The 22,313-nt window shown below is 52.7% G+C and overlaps 5 protein-coding genes across 5 annotated transcripts; 3 read left to right on the top strand and 2 right to left on the bottom strand.

Annotated features, from left to right (window-relative positions):
* Positions 1-831: 831 nt before the first annotated feature.
* On the top strand, positions 832-3,804 carry TGME49_281500 (hypothetical protein; the record flags this gene model as incomplete). The annotated part of the gene is made up of 2 exons (XM_018781873.1): positions 832-2,707; positions 3,221-3,804. The coding sequence occupies 2 exons, from the start codon at positions 832-834 to the stop codon at positions 3,802-3,804; spliced, it is 2,460 nt and encodes an 819-aa protein (XP_018637451.1).
* Positions 3,805-4,832: 1,028 nt separating this feature from the next.
* TGME49_281490 (glutamine amidotransferase subunit pdxt, putative) lies at positions 4,833-9,948 on the bottom strand. Its single transcript, XM_002371337.2, has 7 exons — positions 9,192-9,948; positions 8,636-8,734; positions 8,313-8,367; positions 7,623-7,774; positions 6,499-6,609; positions 6,092-6,146; positions 4,833-5,792 (listed from the first exon to the last, which is right to left on the bottom strand). The coding sequence occupies exons 1-7, from the start codon at positions 9,303-9,305 to the stop codon at positions 5,524-5,526; spliced, it is 855 nt and encodes a 284-aa protein (XP_002371378.1). The 5' UTR covers positions 9,306-9,948; the 3' UTR covers positions 4,833-5,523.
* A 273-nt stretch (positions 9,949-10,221) lies between these two features.
* Positions 10,222-13,744, top strand: TGME49_281480 (WD domain, G-beta repeat-containing protein). Its single transcript, XM_002371336.2, has 2 exons — positions 10,222-11,242; positions 11,753-13,744. Exons 1-2 carry the CDS (start codon positions 10,795-10,797, stop codon positions 13,288-13,290), a joined length of 1,986 nt encoding a protein of 661 aa, XP_002371377.1. The 5' UTR covers positions 10,222-10,794; the 3' UTR covers positions 13,291-13,744.
* Positions 13,745-15,233: 1,489 nt separating this feature from the next.
* TGME49_281470 (hypothetical protein) lies at positions 15,234-18,153 on the bottom strand. The gene has a single exon (XM_002371335.2). The coding sequence runs from the start codon at positions 17,154-17,156 to the stop codon at positions 15,732-15,734; it is 1,425 nt and encodes a 474-aa protein (XP_002371376.1). The 5' UTR covers positions 17,157-18,153; the 3' UTR covers positions 15,234-15,731.
* A 2,057-nt stretch (positions 18,154-20,210) lies between these two features.
* TGME49_281460 (hypothetical protein) lies at positions 20,211-21,691 on the top strand (the record flags this gene model as incomplete). The annotated part of the gene is made up of 2 exons (XM_002371334.2): positions 20,211-21,057; positions 21,292-21,691. The coding sequence occupies exons 1-2, from the start codon at positions 20,435-20,437 to the stop codon at positions 21,689-21,691; spliced, it is 1,023 nt and encodes a 340-aa protein (XP_002371375.1). The 5' UTR covers positions 20,211-20,434.
* Positions 21,692-22,313: the final 622 nt, after the last annotated feature.

The raw sequence follows: 22,313 nt of genomic DNA, 5'->3' as shown, positions 1-22,313 counted from the left end.
GAAAAGGAAATCCAGAAGAAAAAAAACGGAGAAGACACAGGAAACAACGAAAAACGTAGTGTGCAACCACCAGGGGGGTGCATGCGCGAGACAAGCGCGCGGTGTCTCTGTTTTTTTCTCTCACGAAAACGAAGAGAACGAAGAGAATGCTGTTTTCTCCTTCGTGTCTTTCTCCTTCTTGGCCTTGAACCGTCGCTTCCTCGACCTTTCACAGAAAAACGAAAGAAATACTCTTCTCCAGCGACTCTCACGTTCCCTCGAACTCGCTATGTCTGCCTCGCGACCTTTCGCCAGCTTTCCAAGCTGCTGTCTTTGAGAGAGCGTTCCCTCCGTCCTTTTGGAACGAATTTCTTCTCTCCAAGAAATCGCCTCCGCGTCCACACCCCGGACGCGTTTCGGCATACAAAGACCTGTGCGTTACAACCGACGAGGCCGTCCGGCAGAGTCGAAAACAAGAACTTTCCCTCAATCCGCGAGACCGTTTCTGCATGGGCAACGGAAGTCGATTTTCAGTTGCACTCGAAAGGCTTCTCTTCTTGTCTCCGACCCAGGACGTTCCGCTCCCCGCAGAAAAATCTGTTTCTCTTCGGCAATCAACTGTGGATATTTTGGTGTGTAACCGAGAAACGCTGCGCCCTCAAAAGAAGCTGTCCTGAAGCTGTCTTTGAATTCACCTGAGTAATGCAGACGTTTTCGCGAGCATGCGGATAACAAAAAAAAGGAGACGCATTTCTTTCTTCTCCTCTAAGACCAGCGAGAAAACGCCGGCTGCTTAGGGCCGCCTCCAGGAAAACTGGAGAAACTCGAGGTCTACCGAGGGCGGCGAGGAAGATGACAGCGAATAACACAGCAGTCTCGTTTCAGAAGTTGTCAACAACCTCTTCTGCTCTCTCTTCTTCTCTCCTTTCTTCTTCAGGTTCCGTGATGCCTGTGAGGATTTCTCAGACGGAGTTTCTCGGTTGCTTTCCCTCTTCGGCGTACACCGTCTGTCGCACAATCTCTCGCAGGTGCCATATGTTTTTGCTTCGCAGTCACCTCTCTCGGCTGGCTGCTTCTTTTTACAGCAAAGAGCGCGAGCACCCGCTTCTCAGTGTTGACGGTCGCGATGGGTGCAGCTCCTCTTACGTTCTCTCTCGGTCCACAGCGACTGGGCTTGGAGAAGAGAAAGCAGAGGTCGAGGAAACGGAGCTCAGACGAACGACAGAGTCTGCGCTTCTTCCCTCTCACGAAGACATCGCCGTTGCGCTCACAGACAGTCTGAAAACTCTTCTCAGATACGCCAGCCGTCTCCACGATCCTTCCTTCTTTCCAACTGCCGCTCCTTCATTTACGTCTTCTCCTGTGAATGCTTCTTCGTCTGCTTCTTCGTCTGCTTCTTCGTCTGTCTCCCCGACAGCTCCGCAGCTGGCTTCCGACTGGCGTTTCTCGGTAGTCGTTGTGCGTCTCTCGCTAGCGCGCTTGGCCAGGCTGCTTTACAGTCTTCGAGAGAGAGGAGCTACGCGCAAGCCGTTCCAAGAGGGGAGGCAGAACACCGACGACAAGGAAGGCAGGAACTCCACGACCATACGACAGACGAGAAGCCGCCGACTCGCGTTCGAAGAGTGTGACGGAGAGGAGATGGCAACGCAGACGGCAACGCAGACGGCAGACGGCCCGACGCGCGCGGCAGAGAACTCGGCAAAGGGAGAGAACAGGAAGGAGAAAAACGATTCGCAAAGAGACGAAGCAGACGCGCTGGTGCAGAACGGACGGTGCACGGAGCCTCGTCGAGACGGCAGCGAATCCCTTCTTTACTGGACGGTGATCACACCAAAGTCTCCCGCTTGTGAAGCCAAAGAAAGAGACCGAGGAAACTGCGTCCGCCATGATGGGGAAGACCGAGCTCTGAATGGACGAAGCACGAGAAGTCTCCAGAACTCTTTTTCGTCTTCTTTTTCTGAGACTCCAACGGTCCTTCAGACGACATGTCTGCCAATCGAAACTCCTTCCGCAGCGCCTTTCTCTCCTTTCTCCTCTGCCAACCCAATCTGCCCTTCCACCTCGTCGTCTCTCGCTGAACCTCCTCCCTCGTCTCTCTCCTCTTCTTCTCTCTCTTCTTCTCTCTCCTCTTCTCTCTCCTCTTCTTCTCTCTCTTCTTCTCTCTCCTCTTCTTCTCTCTCTTCTTCTCTCTCCTCTTCTCTCTCCTCTTCTTCTTCTCTCTCTTCTTCTCTCTCCTCTTCTCTCTCCTCTTCTTCTTCTCTCTCTTCTTCTCTCTCCTCTTCTTCTGTCTCCTCTTCTTCTCTCTCCTCTTCTTCTGTCTCCTCTTCTTCTGTCTCCTCTTCTTCTGTCTCCTCTTCTTCTGTCTCCTCTTCTTCTGTGGTATGCCTTTTGGTGTATGCGGAGCCTCTGCGTGAGGCTTCTGTGCCGCTCTGCGGTCCAGTCTTTGCTTCTGCCTCTCACGCTCGTTCTTCTTCCTCTCCACCTTCACCTTCTTCGTCTTCTTCTGTCTCTTCTTCTTCCTCTCCGTGTATGTCGGAAGAAAACGCGGCGAGAGGCTGCGTTGTTCTTGCTGTGCTGCATGAAGGCCGAGGCAATGCGCAGACCAAGGCGACGAACTGGGTCGAGGAGAAAGAACGACTTCTTTCGTTCGCTCGCGCTGCCGAGGAGACCACTGGAGAGAAAATTGAAGAAGTCCTGTTGATGAATACGTCCCAGGAGATTCTTGAAGGTGAGAGAGAGACGACAGGAAAGCATGCGAAAGAAATGTTTTCTTTTGGGGGGAAGTCTGCCGGTTCGACTTCTCTTTCTCCTGTTTGTTGCTGGTCTCATCTCTCTTCTTGTCGTTCTCCCTCTCTGCTCTACATCCCACAGTTCGCCTGCTCTCCCTTCTGCTTCCTCTTCTCTCCCTTCTATCTCGTCTCCTTTCTCTCTCCCGGCTTGTTTGTTCTTTCCTCCTTCTCTTCTTTCTCTCCTGCTGTTCCTCCTTCTCCTTTTTCTTTTTTTTCTTTCATCTGCTTTCGTGTCTGTCTGCCTTTATGCCGCACGGTGGTTGTTGGCTCCTCTCTGGGTCACCTTCTTCTTCCCCGACGGCATTTCTTCTCGTTGTCGCTCTTCTGGACTCTTCTGGCCTCGCGCGCTTCAGTCCGTGGTTTCTTGGAGTTCTTGTCTCGCGTTGCTTTCGCCTGTCGCTTCATTGCTTCTTTTGCTTCGCATCTTTTCGTGTCTCTTTCGCTCAACTTAGGTTTAAGCAGTAATTTCTTCGTCTACAGCGCCTCTCAGAATCGCCTGTTTGCTGGCGACGCTGCGCGCTGTCTCCCGGGGACCGTTCGCGCGTTGGTGTTGAAGCTGTTGGAGAAGGAAGAGATTTTTATCTCGGAATCTGCGCCCTGCTGGCGCCTCCGAGAAGCAGAAGAGTGGACCGCTGCCTTCCTCACCTCCACCTCGCGCCTCGTCTGCCCTGTCCGGAAAATCCTCGTCTGGCGAGAGCGGACGCCAAACAAGGTCCAGCGGAAGACGCCGCGCCCCGGACCGCAGCGCCTCGCAGACGCAGCGAAAGAGAACAAGAAAACATACCAGGCCAGCGCGGAGGCACGCACAGAAGCAGACGGCGAGAAAGAAGAACAAGAGAAAGAAGAAGAGCAAGAAGAACAAGATGAAGAGTGTGACAAAGGACGAACGGAAGGAGGGCAAGTTGTCGCCACACTGGAATTTGATCTCCAGAAAGAACGTTTTTCTCTGAAGATCGCCGAGATGGTCCGCGAAGCAGCTGATGCGGCGTCGACTGTCGTCGCCATTGCCGACGAGTCAAGTCGAGAGGGAAGCTGAGGCAAGGAAGTCTCGCAGATCCGGCAGCGTGAGAGAGAACAACTCGAATGCGGCGGCCAAGACAACTGTCAAACGCTCCCCGGGAGTCACGTTAGAGAGAGGAAAGACATCGAATGAACTCGCAAAGGCGACAGAAAAAAACACAGAGAAACATGAGAAAAAGACAAGAAAGGCCTCGCAGAAAGTGGAGCATGTGGAGTGGAGACCCAGCAGCTCCCCGCACGGAGAGGGAGTCGAAGGTCTTCTGGCTGTCTTTCGAACTTCCGTCGTAAATACATGCGCGTCTGCTTGCTCAGGATGATCTCTATTCTTCTGTGCGAGAGGTGAAGACACCAGAGAAGTTTCGCTGAATTGAAGAAGTCTTTGCCGCCAGTGCGCCTCTGCGAAGCAGCCTTTCAAGCGCGGCCCAACAAAAAGAAACGACAGAAGGCACTCGATCTCTGCTGCCTCACAGAGAGTCTCTGCATGCATCCAGGCATGCATCAATGCATGCAGCGGCGACTGTGTAACGGCTCCTTCGTGTCTCCAGTGGATCTCGTGGATTCTCAGCGCCGGCGTTGCTTCTGGCTTCTTCATTTGCACAGCCTTCCCCCTGTGGCTTCGCTCTTCGCTTCCCTGTTTTCTCGTTTCCCCGCAGTTCGCGATCGCGACTTGCGAGGCTCCAGCTGCGCTCTGCGCCGGGCAGGAACCGGAAGTTGTTCTTCGCTCTGGTGCAGCCCCCCCCTCTGTCAAATCCCGTTCAACAGGTCTCGCGAAAACGCCAAAGAAGGCGGAAAATACTTTCTTCTTCAGTTGCAAATGCATGCCCAGACATATATATATATATACATATATATATATATATATATATATATATATTGTATATATATATATATGTATATGTGTATATAAATGCATATATGTATATATATATGTATATATAAACATGTTTATAGATGTAACTCTAAACGGTTAGATTGGTGAGGAGGCAGAAGTACAGATACAAGTGACGAGCTGTACAGAGGCTTTACAGACTACAAGTGGGGTGCATGCGCGAGATACGTGGATCTGTGTGAGTTGCGCGTGAGAACTACTACAACGCCTACATAATCGTGAACATATATATATGTATATGAATCAATTTGTCTATGGAAAAGAAGAGAGAGGTCTGCTGATTCGCTTGTACGTCTGGGAGGCCATTCGTGGTAGGCGTCGGCTTTTCAGAGAGTGTGTGAGGCAGCGAAGAGGTCTGGGAGGCCCTGGGAGCGTTTCCTTCCCTGCATGCAAGTGCCAAGGCACCCGAGACTTCACAGCAAAGGCTGTCGCTCTGGCCAGCGACGGCGAAGCTCAGAAGGGAAGCACCCAGCGCCTCAAGAGCCTCGTCGCTATTCGGTATCCGCAAGTGTGACTGGAACGCACGCAGCATTTTCTGCATGCAGTCGGAGACATGACAGGTTGTGCAGCGCCGTCACTGCACAACCTCAGGAAACCGCGGCGCAATGCAGAAAACAATCGATCAAAATGGTATTTGTGTGAACTCGTCTCGGAAGCAACGTAGACACACCTGCCAACCAATGCGCATGCAGTCATCCACACACAAGGATCTGTGCAGATATGCTCTGGACAGAGCAGACACAGGGTCTGTGCTGCTCGGTTGCATGCGTCAGCCTCCGGAGCGACCTTCGATGGAGCCAGCGAGAGCAAGTCGCGAGAGTATTCTGGGGAGACTTGTGGTCCGCCTCACGAAGAGCGGATGCCGAGCTGTGGAGACTTCGCGTCTTGGGCTGCCTGCGCTCTCTCAGAGACCCGGCGTTCTCCGCTTGGAAAGGAGACAGACGGCTCGCTGTTTCGCGCGCCAGACGCCTCGACCTCACGTTTTGTCGCCTTCGCAGAGGAGGCTCTGCCGAGAGCAGGAAAGACGAAGTTGTCGAGGAAGAACGCATGCAACCGTGTGTCGTTCGTCAGCTCAGGGTGGAAAATTGTGAGGAGGAGCGGCCCGTGGGCAGCAGCTGAGAAGCAGAAGACAAAAAAAAACAGAACCAGCAGCGCGAAATTCGCTCGTAGAAGGCGAAGAAGAGAAGCGCGAGCATCGACAGCAGGCGTGTACACACACCAGGACGTTACAGAGGAAGAGGAAGCGAGAGAGGAGGAAAAAGAAGCAGGAGAGGAAGGAAACGAAAGGCAGAAATGACGGAGGCAGAGAGTAAGGAAGTGCAAACGGACGTAAGCAGCTTGGGCAGGCCGACTTCTCTGTTCGACTGAAGCGAAGAGGAAAAAGGAGTCTGACGAGCCAGCAACGTTCCCTCACCTGCAATGACGCTGGTGTGACGACCGGGGAGGTCGATGTACGCAAGGACTTCGACCTAAGGGCAGACAGGCACACCCTTTTTTTCTACTCGGTGTTCCACGATGCGTCGGTGAATCCGTTTGTGGAGACCAGATCTCCGCGTCGAACGTTCGCGAGATGCAGGAGCTTCGAATGGCCTGCTAAACAGTGTCTCAGCGCGCGACTGGCCAAGCGCTCACGCAGCGAAGAAACGCAGGAGCAACGGAGGATTCGCAGAGAGAGGAAACTCACCCTGTCTGAGCACAGCGGCAAGAGACGCGAGCGCCCCGGTCACCCAGTGGGCGAAGAGGTAGTAGAGGCGAGTAGAAGAAAACGACACAGAGAAGAAGGGGAGGACGCGCAAACGAACAGAGAGGTAAAAGGCCTACCTCCGGGGAGACGTCCACGATGGCGGGAGCACGGATGCAAATTGCATGCATGCCGTCTGCGGCGAGTTTGAGTCTCCCGACAGCTCGCAACGGCGCCTCGAAGCTGTCCACCTGCAGAGAAGAAAGGGGACCGAAAACCACTCAGTCGGAAAAGAAAAGTCGGCAACTGAAGGACGTCACAAGACAAAAAACAACGAACGACAGAGGAGACAAAAAGAACCAGAAAGAGAACATCCGAGAGAAACAGAGACTCCATCCAAGCGGAGGCTCTGCGGAAAAATAGACGAGACACGAGGAGCGCAAAAGGAAAAGAAAAAGAAACAAGAAAAAAAGGGAGGAACGAACAGAGACACAAAAGACAAGAAAGATGACGACGATGAAGAGCCGTGAAAGCAGATGAGGTCGACGATCTAGGTGATTAAGAAGAAGAGAGAACGCGGAGAAGCGGAAGGGGGAGAAGAAGAAGAAGTCGAAGAGAGAAAAAGAAGAAAGGGCAAAACGCGAGGAGAGACGAGCGCAAGAGCAGGTGGAACACAAAATGACAAAACAAACAGGGAGCCGAGGAAAAAGCGACAATTAAAACATTTCTTGTTCATACGCACTCTCGCCCATTCCCCGCATGCAGAAAGCAGACCAGTGTAGGCACATATTCGTCAGTTCTTCCAAATTCGTGATGCGCGCTCACACATGCGCAAGCATATACACGCGCAGGCATATATAAACACACAGATAAACATATATGCACAGAAAAATACATATTTACATGTAACTCATTACGTACATACATATATAAATATATAAATATATATACAAATATATATATATATATATGTATATATATATATATATAAAGAGAGACAGACGCCCAACTCTATTCAGATGTGTATGACGGTATATCCATAATGCGGCAATCGATCAGGAAGTCGTCTCTAAAGTCTCCGAGACAGAAGTCGTTCGTCTGCAGTGTCTCCGCTCTCGGAGACTTTCCAGAGGCTGGCCTTCGCCACACTTCCGTTGCTGGATTTTCTGCGAGTTCTCTCGTGTGAAGGATTTTGCGAGGGTCTCTTCAACAAGCCAAGACCGCAGGCTGTTGAGCGAAACGCGAGGCCTTTCGAAACTCTCACCTGTCTGCCGAAAAAATTCCTGCAGGTCCGCACTGCGGCACCGCCAATGAAGTCTCCGTACCCGTCGTCGCTTGGCGTCTCCCGAATTTCAGAAGCGGAAGGCGAGGAAGACGTTTCGAGAGTACAGACGGTGTTCGAGAGGAGAATGCAGCCTGTCGGAGGAAAGCGGAGAGCAGGAGTCGAGGGACTGAGAGAGGCTCAGGTATCAGGTCGCAGTACACCAAAGATGGCAGAGCTTGGAGGAGAAATAAAGAAGAAAAGAAAAAGAGCCGACCGAACAGAGGCAGAGCCGCGCATCTCACTGACTGTGGCGACGCGCAGACACCCGACGAAAAAGGAAGGAAAAAAACGATTCCGAAACCGCGTACCACCCCAGACCGAAATGTGAGAAACGTAAGGAAAACATGAAAGAAAGGAGAAAGACGGGTGCGAACAAGGACGAACGTAGAGAAGAAAAAGGAGGCCAAAGTGCGAAGGTGAGGAAAGGGAAAAAGCAAAGAAACGAAGAAGCAACGAATGAAGACGGCGCCGAGCAAACCAAGGGAGGCGAGAGAAGGAAAGCATCCACTCTGCGAATGAAAGAAGGCACATTTGTTTTTGTCGAAGCGAACAAGAATGCCAGAACACAGCAAGAGAGATTTCCTTTTCAGAAACGCCCTTGAAAATGGCTGTTTTGAGTTTTTTCCTCACCTGCGCAAGTACCCCACACAGGTTTCTTCTTTTCGTGGACAAAGGCCTGGAGAGCCTGCGAGCGACACAAAAGAGATTTTGGAGGGGAAGGCGCTGCTCGTGAGGAAACGCGAGATGCGTTTGTCCTTTCTCGGAAGAGTCTCCCTCCACAGGCGAGGTTAGCGCCTTTCTTTTCTCGAGTTATTATCTTTCTCGTTCTCTGCCTGTCTCGCTTGAGCTCCCTCTCTGTCGCGCTCTCTCTTTGCATGGCTCCTTCGCCACTGTCTCCCTTTTTCTCCACCCTCTAGGCGACTTGAGCTTTCTTCGCGCTGCGGGGTACGTACACTCATCATTTCCTCTCCGGCGATGATCCGCATGGCCGTCGACTCGCCTCCAGGAATGACAAGCGCGTCGATCTCCTCCAAGTCTGCAGGCTTCTTCACCTGCAGACACAGAAGGCGAAGCATCGACGGCAGCAGATCACACAGAGAAGCCCAGTCGACAAAAAGCCTGCCTATGCAGATGCATGTCCATGCATTTCCATTAAAACGCAAGTGTGAGAACATCAGAATAGGCGTGGTGAAACATACGGAGGAAGCGAAAGACCTTGCGGATGCCCAGGCATGCGTAGTACGGGAAACATCTTCACATAAACAAGTAGATAGAAATGCGTCTCTGTTGCGTCTGTGCGTTGCGAATACGTCTGGATTTGGGCAGATCCTGGGCCGAAACTCCACCCTTGGCACCGCGACTCCTTTTTCTATCTCGGTGTGAGTCGAGCGTCTCTGCATGCAACGCAAGATGGGCAAGGAGAAACGTTTCGGAAGGCAGGCGCGACGCGCGTTTCAGAGCGAGCAGAGGAGAGAACGAAGAAAAGGCCCCCAAAGCTCGATGTCTCACCAGAGTGAGGCGAAGCCTTGTGCCCAAGTTGAGGCGCTTGAACGACTTTATGTGATCGAAGAAGGCGCCCTGGAGCGCGAGGACGCCGAGACAAACTGGACGTTCTTCTCCCATCTTTGCCTTCGTCCAGGAAAAGATTTCCTCTCCACACTCGCAGGGAAACCGTCGCACCTGCAGCCTCCAAAAGGAGCAAAGCGGAGGGCGGAAAAAAAACGAAAAACAGAAAAGAAAAGGAACAAACAGAAAGGACGAAAACAGAAGAGCACAGAGGAGGAGTCGAGGCGGCCACAGAGACGAAGACGAAGACTCGGTTTTTGAGTAGATGGTGAATTGAAGGCTGGCTGGCGAGAGAAGAAATGTCAAGAGTATCTCAAAGGCGAAGGCCAGAAAGTGAGACAAGACCGTTCATCTGGCCTTGGGGCTTGGTTCAGCGAGAGACGCGCATTGCCTGATGAAGAGGCTGGTTTGCTTTTTCAGTTCCCTGTTCAAGGAAAGATCGATCTCGCTCCTCTGTCCGCGAAATTCTTGCTCTTTCTTTTGTCTTTTTGTGTGTTTTCTTTCCTCTTTCCTTTCCTCTTCGTAGAGGGGTCTCCTGGCGGATGTCTCTGCAGGGTCGCCGCGCGCCCTCGCGCTCCGAGGCGACCTGTCAGCTTTCCTCCACACGAAAACCGCGGGGAAACCTTATTTCTCGAGAGCGAAGAGAACCTTCTTCTTTTGCAAGAAAGAACTGACGAGCAGTGGCTGACGCGCTGTCTCTGAGCTGTCTCCTTTTCGGCGTTTTGTCTCGTTCTGTCTTCTCGTTTTTGCGTAGGGTCACGAGGCCTGCTGAAGTCTGTGCATGCACTTTCGCGTCGAGCAAAGTCGCCCTCCTCACATAGTCGCGGCACTCTTTTCGAAGTTTCTCGATAGACCTCGTCTTTTTCCGTGGAAGGGAGAATCTGAGAGCACAGGAGAAGCGAAGTCTCGGGCCTGCTTTCTGTCGACGCATCCTTTTTCGTCTTCTTTGTCTCTCTCCCCTCGGGTGTGTGCGGCGACCGCAAACGAGCACAGGCTTGCGCGTCGCAGACAGCGCGAGCGCGAGTGTGCAGAATATCGTTGGTGCTCTGGATTTTCTGTTTGCAGTCTTTCTCGTTTCTTGCTTGCCTTTGAATCGCCTGTAGCCGCGGCGAGTTGCGAGAGCGTTTGCTCTCTTTTCCAACCTTTTTTTCGCTTCTTCAGAGCGGGGCAGGCATGCGCTTCCACCCCCCTGGAGGGCGAGCTAGACAGAGAGCAGGCGAAAAGGAGAGACGCCGACACCCTGTAGCTGGTTTTTTAAAGCGGTGAAGAAAGCTGAATTTCCGCTCATTTGACTCTTCTCCAGAGGCGCAAAATGCAGACTTCAAACGGACGTTTGACTCCACACCGAGTGACGCGGCTCGTCGAGAAGGCTTCGGTTTTTCCGAGAGGCTCGAGACAGTGCTGACGAGCATCTCGGTCTCGGTACGCCCCCCGCCCACCAAAACCGCGAGAAAAAAACGCTGGATCAAGCAAACGCGCCTCTCAAAGGCTGAACCTTACAGTGTAACGAGAGGAGAAGAAGAGTAGAAGAAAAGAGGCACAAGAGATGGCGGAAGAGTTCTTTCCGGCCTCGTCTTCTGCGTCCAGCCAGCGAGGTGGGGGACGCCGCGAGACAGGACGGCAGTCTTCTTCTTCTCCGTCGCGCTCTCTGTTGTCAAGATCTTCTGTCAGGCTCTCGACCTCCAGAAGGGACATGCTTCTGCTCTCTTCTTCGCTTCCCTCTTCGGCGCGCGTCGCTGGAGAACCGGCGCCGCAGAGCCGAGACGCAGGGCCAGGGCAGAGAGGAAGCAGAGAAGAAGCGCAGGCGAACATCCCGACAAGGGAGAAGAACGACTCCGCAGAGGACAGAAGAAGCGCCGGCGTTCTCCGGTGGCTACGACAGTTCGCTCCACTTCGGCGCCGCCTCAGCGCGACGAGGACGGTGCTGCCGAGACTGACGGTCCTTCCCGATGGACATGACCGCAGTGTTCTGAGCGTCGACGTTCATCCCTGTGGTGAGAGAGAAGGACGCCACAGGCGGCGACAACTGCGAAAGGCGCAAGACAGGTCCACAGGGCAAGAACGAACGCGCAACGGATAGAAGAACAGGCAAACAGAGAGCCAGAGAGATGGAGATAGATGGAGACGCACAGAGTGACAAACAGAGGTGGAGATATCATAAGATATCGATAGACAGAGAGATCTGTAGACGAATAAACAAACCCGTAAATATATAACTAAGTATATAAATAGGTAAATGTGTGCGTGCGTAGGTAAATGAAGAAATCCATGACTAAAGAAGTGAATAAATGAATGAATAAAGCAAGAAAACGACATGGATAAGAAGGATCCGACAGCATGGAAGACCAAGCGCAAGTGGGGACTTTCTGTCAATGCGCGGGTGCGTTGTTTTCGACGTCTGTGCATGTGGGGTCGCGCTGCAGGTCGTCCTGGTTGTTTTCGCAGTTCACTGTGGCCTTTTCGGAGACGTTTGCCTTTTTCTCGAGTGTGATTCGTCGTCTCAGGGGACTTCGCAGTCTCGGGGAGCGCAGATCACGGACTGCGTCTCTTTTCGCTTCCGCCCCGTCTGGCTCCTGGCCTCGTCGGCGAGCTTTTTCGCGCGCGCGAAGGCCATGCAGACTGGGTCACCTGCTGCGCCTTCGCGCCTGACGGCTCGGTGGTCTCCGGAGCGATGGACGGGAAGCTCTTCCTGTGGAACACCAAGAACCATCTTCTGCGGCGTTCTTCTCACGCGACGCGGACGTCGAGGAACCTCCTCCCCTCTCCAGGATCTGCGACGCACTGGGCCGCTGCCGCCGCGGCACCACCCCTGGCGAGGGAACGGGGCGAGAGAGGTCGCTCGCAAGAAGGCGAGGCATCGAGAGGACGGGAGCGTCTCTCCGCGCGGACGCAGACATGTCGCGCGAGCACCAACCGGATTTCTGGAAGGGAATTTCGAGGCGGGCACTTGGCGTCGATTAGCGGACTCCAGATCGCGCCTGTGACCTCTTCTCAGCCGGCTGCCTCTTCTTTGTCGGACGCTGCGTCGAGCCGAGGCACTCAGGAGTTCTCGAGACAAACATCCGGCTTCGAGCCCCCTGCGTTCTGCATGACCTCCGGGTACGATGGCTTTCTCCGGCTGTGGAACCTGCAGACGCTCCGAGAGATGGTGGCGCTCTCGAGGGTCGCAGAGGGTTCCCCCCTCGCGCCCTCTCCCCTGGTCCGATTTGTTTGGGCAAACGCATTTGCATGCGCCGGCTCAAAGGCCGGAGACCTCACGGTGTGGGATGTGAACGCCGGGCGCCGCGTCTGCTCCTCGCGAGGCGGTCTGCACGCCGCCGGGGTCGCCTGTCTCCGTCTGTGGGCCTCTTTTTGTGGGGTGGAGACAGTCCCGCTACTCGCGTCGGGAAGCGTGAGGGACGGCCAACTGGCTCTCTGGGACCTGCGGGCCTTCTCGAGCCCCGTCGCGAGTTTGCAGGCGCATGCAGGCTCGCTGAACGAGATTCTCTGCCTGAGTGACTCAGGCGGAGCGCTCGGAAACTCCGACAGACGCATGGCCACCGAACGCGTTTTATGCACCATGGGAGCCGACGGCGCATGTCGCTTCTGGGACCTGCGCAGGCTTTCCTCCGGTGGGCAGGCCGCGACTCGAGAGAGGACAGACACGGGATCGGCGAATGGAGCGCTCCTTCGAGAAGTTTGCCTCGGAGGGCCTGCACGCGGCTTCTTGTGTGGAGACGTTGTTCACAGTGGCTTCGTCTGCGGGGGGGCGGGGGACGGCTCGGTGTATCTGATGAGCGCCGGAGACAGGGACGCGGACAGCGAATTCGGGTGTCATTTCGCGGAAGCAAACGAGCTTCCTGGCGTCTGCTTTAGGCTCCAGAGCGACAGGAAAGGCGCCGTGCAAGTCCTGCGAGCTGTCGTGACCCCTGCAAACGCGGCTGAGGGCGCCAGCGACCAATTTGAGGAAGACCGAGGAAGCCAAGCCTCAAAACAGGAAATTGTGCGGGGTGTGATCGCGGGAGGAGACGACGGTCACCTGTCTTTCATTGAATTTGACTGAGAGAAAGAGGATCTGGACAGTTGTCGAAAAGTTCGAAAAGTACGAATGAGGAAGGCAGGGACCGAACGATGCTGGCAGGGCAGGGAGTGAAAAACTCAAGAGGAAAGGGAGAGACGGGGTGGAAAGAAAACGGCGGAAAAGCCTTGCATTTTCTTGTCTCGGGACGCTGACTCTGCGGCTCCAGAAGCAGCGACGATCTTGCAAACCAATTTTATTCGCAAAGGAGAGATGAGACTTGGTGATTTTTAGCATCCGCGGGGAACGTTTTGCTCGAGTCCCTCTCAAATTCGGCGCACTGGAAAGAGAATTTCCGTGGTTCGCTCCGAGTATCTTCCTCTTCGATCAACTGGAATACGTCCCCGCAGTTTTCTTGTCAAGACGCATTTCGTTTTCCTTTCCTCGCTGGACAAAAAACGCGACGCAACTGACTTCTCTCACTCGAGAAACAGAGGGCAAATGGCATTTAACTTGATCCGTCTGAAGTGGACGTCGTTTGTGTTCTCCAGCTAAACTTTCAAGAGGAACTTTCAACTCGAATTCAAAAGAAAGTTCAAAATACACGTTACACCAGTAACCGTCACTCCGAGCCGTTTTTTGTGTCGATTCTCTCTTCACTCTTTCTTCCTCACACTCGAGTCTCGTAGATCGTCGCTGAATGATCAATGCAATGGCACACGTTGGGGAAGAAAATAAAACGCCGGAGAGGGCGACGACGATCTGGACGACCCTCATATCAAAGCGCTGTCATGTCAAGTGTGTAGCCATTCCTCAGTAACATCGCGGCTGTCTCACGCCAACGCACAATCGACGGTACGGATGATGCCACAGACACTATTCACCTCACTACAGCTTTATTCTCGCCTACGTACTTCTTTTTGTAGCGGCAGACGCCGGGAGTGTGGGCGACAGTATCGTTCACATGCACCCTTTCGAGACGACCCCAGTGATGGGGAAAGGCAACGGTCCCAGGTGAACCCAGAGGCGACTTCTCCAGTCCTGTTTTTCTAATTCGCTCTCTGCAGCGTTTAACGCAGTTGGTCAAAAATGTCCATGAGCCGAAAGGGAACGCCTTAACTTTCTGCGTTCGGCGGAGTCACGCCTGGGAGTGGAGTTGCCGAGGTGTCAAGGAGAAGGGACCAGCCCAAAAGTGGACTGCTCAAGAGAGTTAAAAATGCTGAGTTTTATACAAACCTCCAATCTGAGCCACATCGGTTACGCTCTGGGCGTAAGAGGTCGATTACCGTTATCGCTCGCACTGGAAGCGCGAGGAAACTACTCTTCAGATGCTGGAGCCTTCGTGACGTATCATTAAACCGAGTGCGTGAGTAGGAAAGGAAGTTACCGTGACAGTAGCTACGAAAACAAGAAGAGACTTGCTTAATTGACGAGACGAACCTGTGTTCAAGAGGTAACGATTTAGAGGAGCTCCAGAAAACCTACATGGGCACCTTTGTGTAGAAAGGGCGTTTTGTCAGTCTGGCCTCGGACTACGGAATTTCTGTTGTTGTCGTCAGAATTCAGAATCGAACCGGATTGCTGCGTGGACCGTGTATCCTCAAACAACGAACGAATGCGTTTGCTCAGCACTGTTAACAGCTTCAAGTTCAAGAACGGTCTGGAGCTGGACTGTTTTGGTGAAAACGTTTTTCACATGCCAGCACTTGGCAGGTCTTTTTTCCGACTAAAACGTCTAGTGCCACCAGGCAACTCTGAGTGATGGGAATGTCGCCGAAAAGCGTTGCGCCCTCGACAAGTTAGCGCAACAGTGGAAGTGAATAGAGGGAAAGATGGAAGGAACCTTGAGAGGAACGTTTTTCGAAAGTCGTCTCCATGAAGGAGATCTGTTGGCACCACTCAGATGTCGTAAGGTGCGCCAAGGATAACAGATCAGATAATGTTGGGAGCTCTAAGCCTCGGACTGTGTCGGCCCATGCGTGTCAATTCAGTTCTCTGTTCTCATATTGAGCAAGAGTCGAGAGTTATCCATATATATACCATTGTGTAAAGGCACGAGAGACGTGAATCACTAGAAAGGCAGGTTGCGCTACTTCATTAGAACAACTGCCCGAGTTGTTGTGATCAGGAATTACCTTACAGTCTCTTTACTCTGGTGATGTCTTGCGGCGAACGTTCCCGACGGGGCGGGCCAAGACGCAACCGACATGAGAGTAGCCACCTTGGTGAACGCTTTCAGAGTCGTAAAAATTAGCATGAGTACCGAGACAGACAGAGAGAGAACCACCAAAATACGGTAGGTTAGTGCACCGTATACCAACGTGGAGTTTGGGAGCCTGTCTGTAACTCGAATAGAAAAAACTCGCAGAGACGAGGGAAACCGTGGTGGAAGTGGAATCTGTGTACGTGCAAATGAGTGCTCTTCATACCTCGTTTCCTCTGAGAAACAAGAAAGGATGGTCTGGTTCGTGTCTCGTGGATGTTGATTAGAGGCGGCGCCCCACAGAGCGCAAGTACGGATGAGACGCCTCGCCAGACCGCTTGTCCGCTTCTTCGTCGTCATTACCTGTGCCAGATTCCTCAGTCGCCAAGGGTGCAGGCTCGACCTCAGCTGCGCTATCTTCCCCCTGTGTTTCACTTTCCTCCTCTTCTTTCTTTATCTCATTTGCCGTGTCTTCCTTCTTTGCTGCATTTGTCGTCTCTTCCGCGTTTGATTCATCCGCATTGTCTTCTGCTTTTGCTTCATTTGAGTCTGCTTCCGTCTCTGCTTCGTTCGCCTCCACTTCCTTTGCTGGTTCGTTCACGTCTTCTCTCCTTTCCGTTTCATTTGTCTTGTCTTCCTTTTCAGTTGATTCACTTGCCGCAACAGCCGGAACCTCCTTTGTCACCTCTTTGTCAGTGGGTCCGTCTACTGCAGGTTTACCGGCAGCTTCTGTAACTGCAGGAGGGCTGGCGGTCGTTGTGGTAGTAGTTAAAATGTTTGCTGTTGCATCTTTCTGGGTTTCCGCACCTGCTTTTTCAGCATCATCTTGGGCCGCGTCGTCTGTCCGGGCCTCCGATTTCTCAGAGCCTGTCTGAGACACTTGAAGATTGTTCTCCTGGGCTGTCTCTTCGACTGTTGACTCCTCTGAGGTAGGAACGTCAGCGGTTGCTGCGGTAGTCATCGTCCCGTTATCGGGAGCCTGAGAGGGTTGTGATTGCATATCGTTCGTTTTCCCGGCTTCTTCAGGCACTGGTTCTCCAGATGAAGTTGTTATTTCGACTTCCGTCGTTGGCTGGACGATCGGGAGGTCCTCCGTGTTTGTGTCCACCTGTGGAGTTACCTCGTGCGAGAACAAATCGCTCTCTGTGTACACATCTCCGTCAAGGAAGGCATCGAGAGAGGGTTCTTCTTCACTGAAGATGTCATCAAAGAGATCCTCTTGGAAGGTCGGTACAAAGTTCATGTCGAACTGGTGCCCCCAAGAGGGGTCCAAGAGACCTTCACTGATGAGTTTTTCGATTGCGGATTCGTCGTTCAAATGCCAGAACCGGTCCTTCATGTCCTGATGCATATCGTACATCAGATGCTCCGAGTTCTTGTGTTGGGGCTTCTCGACCCACGCCTCCTCGTCGGCAATCCTGTGATGCACCTCACCGTTTAACTCGTGACTGTATTGCGGGACTGGGGAGGTGGTGAACGCCACACTCTCGGGTTCGAGAGATGGCGTTTCGTCAGTCACGACAGGCGCGCTGTGGTCGAACGACGCCGAATAGGAAGTTGTGTGTTTCGTCGGGAACGGGATCGTTTCAGATGTAACAGAAAGCAAATCCGCCGATGCTCCCGTGGACACGCCCGCAGCGGCCAGAAGGCCAACCACAATGGCTGACCTCGAGAAAGCCGCTCCTTTGGCGGATTCGAAAACCTTCATTTTCGCTGTTGAAACGAAGTGAGACAATGTGTGTGGGCGCAAAGAAAGAGTTATGCACAGAGAAATACTGATGCAGAAAAGTCTATATCATGTGTTGATGAAGAAGAACAAAGATCCCAGTTTATGACCTAGAGAAGGAAAAGAGCACGAGTCGATGCGAGAGCTTTTGGATTCGAAGGCAGGTGTTGAAACTCGAAGAGATCGGCCCTGCAACTCAGGCAAAAAAAGCTCTATGGGCAAATCTTTGAGGTAGTCGCGACAGCTGACAGTGACTTGGAGACTAGCCAGTCATTCCCAAAGGCTCACGGACTGAGGTATCTTTGACTTCCTGACTCCACCTGTTCACTTGGAGAAGGGTAACGCAGCACAGAAAGCAATAAGTCCGACCTAACCTGCATCAGAGGAAGGCTATTTTATACCGGATCAAAGTAAGCTACTATACAACTTTCGAAACCTGGAGAAGGCGAAGCGAGATATATTTTTTTCAATTTGGGAGGAAAGTAAGAATTGCTGGTGGAAGAGTTCACGGTCGTCGGACAGACGCTGGTAATGTGCAGAGATCGTGAAAAGCAGCGCAATTCCCTCAGCAGTAGCCGCCGCAGCATTCGACGCTATTCTACTCCCCTCGCCTGTCATGACCTGCTTATCAAGGGGGGACCTTGCTCATCTATCTGCCACGAGGATAGAAAGCTGAGAATTTCTTTGGAAAAACATGGCAGGCAGGGGAAGAGGCTGGAATGTGTGTTATTTAGCGAACAATTTCCGGCGATGGTTGACCGGAGAGACGTCTTGCGGTGTTTAAGGATTTCTCTCAGATAGACACATCGTGATAAACCTCTTCTTCCTGATCCACCTGTGAGGACAGCTTTTTTCCACTGAAACTCAGTGAAGCGACAGAAAGTAAGGTCAAAAGCCATCCAGAGGTTCCGAGTCTCTTCTTAGGATTCAAAAGTAACTCATCCGCTTGAATAAAGTTCACCTGTCGCGGGCACGCACGGGAAAGAGGCAGGACAGCAGGATATTGGGAGATGCTGACAGTTAAGAAAGTAAGAAAAACGGAGAAAGCGAGACGAGGAAAAGGGGCAAAAGGAGACAACAAAGCGACAAAGCAGGACTGTGCACACTGAGCACATGGAGGTTCGACCCTGTGGCGGGATGTTTCTAACAGTTGACGTCTTTTACCATCTGTGAATCCACACGTGTGGAAGTCTTGCCACGCTGTCTCTTGGGATGTTTATTGCAGAACAACGGAACTTTTATTAACCAGCAATCCCATTAACAAGCCTACTGAAACGTATCCTTGAGATGAACCCGCAGAAAGCAAGATTGAAACCACGCGATCTTCACCTGAATAGTGCATTAGAGGCCACTTCAAAGCATGCCAGATGTGATTTAGCAGCAGGTTTTGCTGGCGATTTCCACGACATCTGGCTAGATTCGCCAAGACTCGTTGCACGCGGCAACCCGAAAAAGGACGTCTACTTGATATACAGAAGTGGAAGAGCGTCCAAAAGTGGTGCTTAATCAAATCTCGAATGTTCCAGAAATCACACGAAATGGGAGAAGTAAGATTGAGAAATGTCAACATGGAACTCGACCTTGCGAAATGGACAGAAGGAGTCACGTGAGCAACGCGTCTGTGCCTCTCTTCGCCTTCACAGAGAGTTTCCTCTAGGAAAGGGGGCTCTGCGGCAAACCAGACAGTGCAGTCGGGACAAATGGTATCTCTGCGTGCCAAATAGAACGGGCGACAATTGTGAGTGCAACCCTTCTGAGACAGAAGGTCTGCCTTTCGTGGTCACACAGCATGCACTTTCAAATCGGAACAACCGTCTTGTCGAGTTCCTATTGTGGAACGAACACCGTCCACGTGTCATTTCCAATTCGGGTTATTGTAGAAATAGAGCCAGCTGAACACCATAAGATTGACGTGGCAAAAATCACAGAGGTAATCTGTGATCCTGCTTGGCATAGCGTTAAATCCTAGTTTATGCATAGGTAAAAAAGATGAACGTTTGTCGGTCAAGCGCTCGGAGTCAGGGGTTTCAAATGGACAAAGCATGTTGAGCAATAAAGAGCGTTTGTGCACACCGTGTGGAGAACGCACAGTGTCAACCAATCATGCGACTATCAACTTTTCCATGAACTGTTCCAGGAAGAAGAAGCGTGGTGACTTAATGCTTTCAGAAAGAACCTAGTTTTGATCTCATCAACACAGCCGTATCGGCCCCTCAGGCCCTCTTGCTGGCTCTTTGCAAACGATACAGCGTACGCCGTCACTCTGTGACTTCAAGTGAAGACTTTATCGCCATTGGGAAACCGCAAAACGTTTCTAGCGGAACCGTGTTTATCTGTCTGTGAAAGAAATTTGTGCAAAGCCTTGCATACGAACTCGAGCGCGACCGGAGATCGAAAACGAACTGTCTGTGTGTTGCTACTTGTGATGGTTTGCCTTCATCGTGGTCTCTGAAAACGGTTTTTCCCTGTCGTGAGAAGCACGGGTCTGTCAGCTTTCCAGTCTGCACGGGAGAGAATGTGATCACGAAGAACTCGCTGGCTTCGCTCCCTGAATCCCAATTCTTCAGGTCCCACGGTCGTTCTCGTGTTTCTCTCAGAAAGAGTAGGCAATTCGGGACAGGGTAGACTAGTCAAACAATGACGATCCCGAAACTGATGACTGAAGTGTGGTTAGGTGTCCTGAATTCCTTAAGATGCGAAGCTCCCGAGCAGAATCTCTTTTTTACTTCGTTCTGCTTCATGTGCGCGGTGCCAGCTCCCGCCTCGTGGGTCTCGAATGCTTCCCCAGGAGACCTGGGGCCCCTCGTTCTGCCTTTGTCGCGGCCACACTTTGACAGGGTGAGGCGGACGGTGCTTTCTGGTGTTGCATGCACTGAAGGTCAGTTGAAGGTCAGTCAATAAACACTGTGAGGCCGCAGTTTTTTGTGAAGCCTCAGCACGCGCTCTCGGTCTCCTACACGGATGTTCTCGAACGATGTCTGCAGCCCTCGCGTGACGGGGACGTCCTCGCGTGCAACGCAGTCTCGATAGCGGCGACCGCGCAGCATCGACTCCGATCAATTTGCCTGTTCGAAATTCGAAATTTGAAGGGTTTCGAGTTCAGTATCTTTCTGTGATAGCGGCAAAGACAAGTCCGCGAACCCCCGGGAAAACGCGGGAACGGCGCAGCAAGGGCTGCCTTGCTCCCGGCGCGCATCTAAGAGACGAGGTTCACTCAAACAACTCCCTCGTTTTTAGACTTGCCAAAAGGCACAGGCACAATGCCAACCCAAACGTTCCAGGCTTCCTCTGTGGAGGCCAATTTCGGCTGTCGCAGTCGTTCCCTACAGCCCCGTATAGCCGGGGCCCTGCTGCTGTACACGGCATGTTCTGTCGTGGTCGTTCTGTCGCTTGCTTCTGCCGACGTTGTCTCAGCCGCAGCGGAGAACGACGAGGCAGTTCTCAGACAGTTCCCAAAAGCCTGGGGGAAGCAGGCCGTGGAAAACTACGAAAATGAAACAGCCGGCCTCGCTCCTGCGGCAACGTCTGACCTCTCGGCCGACCCCCCCGAGGCAGGTGAGGATGGGGTTTTTTTGGGTTCTCGTTTGTGGCAGTCTTCCTCGGACTACTACAAGGCGCTGGTCGATCGGCTTCCGGAAATGAACGCTCTTATGACTTCTGCATCTGAATTCCTTGCCGCTTCTCAAGCGCGCCTGTCCACCGCTTGGACGGAGTCTCGCGAGAAGCTGTCTTCGGCGTTCACGCAGACGCGCGAGAAACTGAGTTCGTTGTCAAAACTCCTCCCGAAAAGAGCGGACTGTGAACCTCTGGCTTTCACCCCCGTGACTGCAAAGGAGACAAACGCAGCTTTGCTGGCGGGGACTGTCCCGGCGGAGTTGACGCCGTAAGCTGCAGCACTTCCTTGAGCTAGTTCCCCCCTTTTTAAGACGTTGAACTCGGCTGGGCTCCTCGCGCAGTTGCGAAACGTATTGGGGACGACGAAAACGGCACGCAATTGGTGCATCGCGAGACGCATGCTGGAAACAAAGGGAACACTGGACTTCTCGAACCCTGCGGCGGAAGACATTGTTCAAAAGATAGTGGTAGCTCTAGTCATTGTGGGCACAGCTTTCGCCAGTGTCTTCTCCCGCGACGTAGTGCTGAGGAACCGGTTGCAGTTGGCAGGCATTCCTGTTCTTTCTCGAATTTTAGAGGTGATACTTGGTCAGGGGACGGTCAGTCTTCAGCGCCATCGTGGATGCGCGGCACCCGCCGAACTGGCTGTGTCCCGTGCTATCCGCGCTATACAAACGATGTCTTCGGGTCAGCTCTCCCAGATCGAGGCCAAGTACGAGAGCGTTCTCTGCCGGTTCGGCGTCCACCGAGGACAGCTGCCACGAGGGTTGCAGATCGCTGTCGGCGACTCTTTTGCGAGTGACGAACCGGACGCCTACGCCCCTGTCTACGCTCTGCCCGCGCAGGGAGTGAGGCGGGTCGATTCAGGGATTTATGAAGAAGAGAGCAACGATGCTCTCTAGAGAAAGAGCAGAAAGAAACATCTCTCTATCCGCAGTGTGTACACAGACGAGGAAGAAGAACGAGACACGAGCTGGAGTTCAAAATCAAAGGTATAGAGGAAGCGGCTAGTGGCGCTGTGTGTTTTCCTACGTTGCATGCAACCGGAAACGGGTTAGTTCAAGCACACCGTTAGGTCAAGATCCGCAGGGTAGAGGTAACGAGAAATCTGTTGAGGATATGAAAGCAGACATTTCCTTCGTTCACCGGTTGAGCAACGTACACCCCGTTTCTGAATCGCCAGCTTCCTCGCGAATTTCCAGGGGGATTGCCTGGCTTTCTCTTCGACCTTCTTCGTTTTGTGAACCTTGCGCCTACGTGGCTCGTTCCTCCGTCTGGATGTCTGGGCTCGGTGCATGGCCTTCAAGACTTTTCCAGAGATCCTTTGAGACCGGGATTCGGAAATTGCGGGAGCTTCGATGCAGGCGGGACGCGCCACTTGAGAGTTCTCTTCACTGGCGTTTTCCAGTCCAAGAATTGTGTCAAGTGTTAAGTGATCGGAAGACTCGCCAGGAACAGAGAGAAGCGCATCCAAAGGAAGGCGAAAAGTGTGGCTGGGTGGCAAACGCGGTAACGTAGCAGGGT

Source organism: Toxoplasma gondii, chromosome VIIa (genome assembly GCF_000006565.2).
Source record: "Toxoplasma gondii ME49 chromosome VIIa, whole genome shotgun sequence".
Taxonomy (NCBI): Eukaryota; Apicomplexa; class Conoidasida; order Eucoccidiorida; family Sarcocystidae; genus Toxoplasma; species Toxoplasma gondii.
The sequence above is the reverse complement of the archived record's forward strand: the minus strand, read 5'-3'. Positions and strand labels throughout refer to the sequence as shown.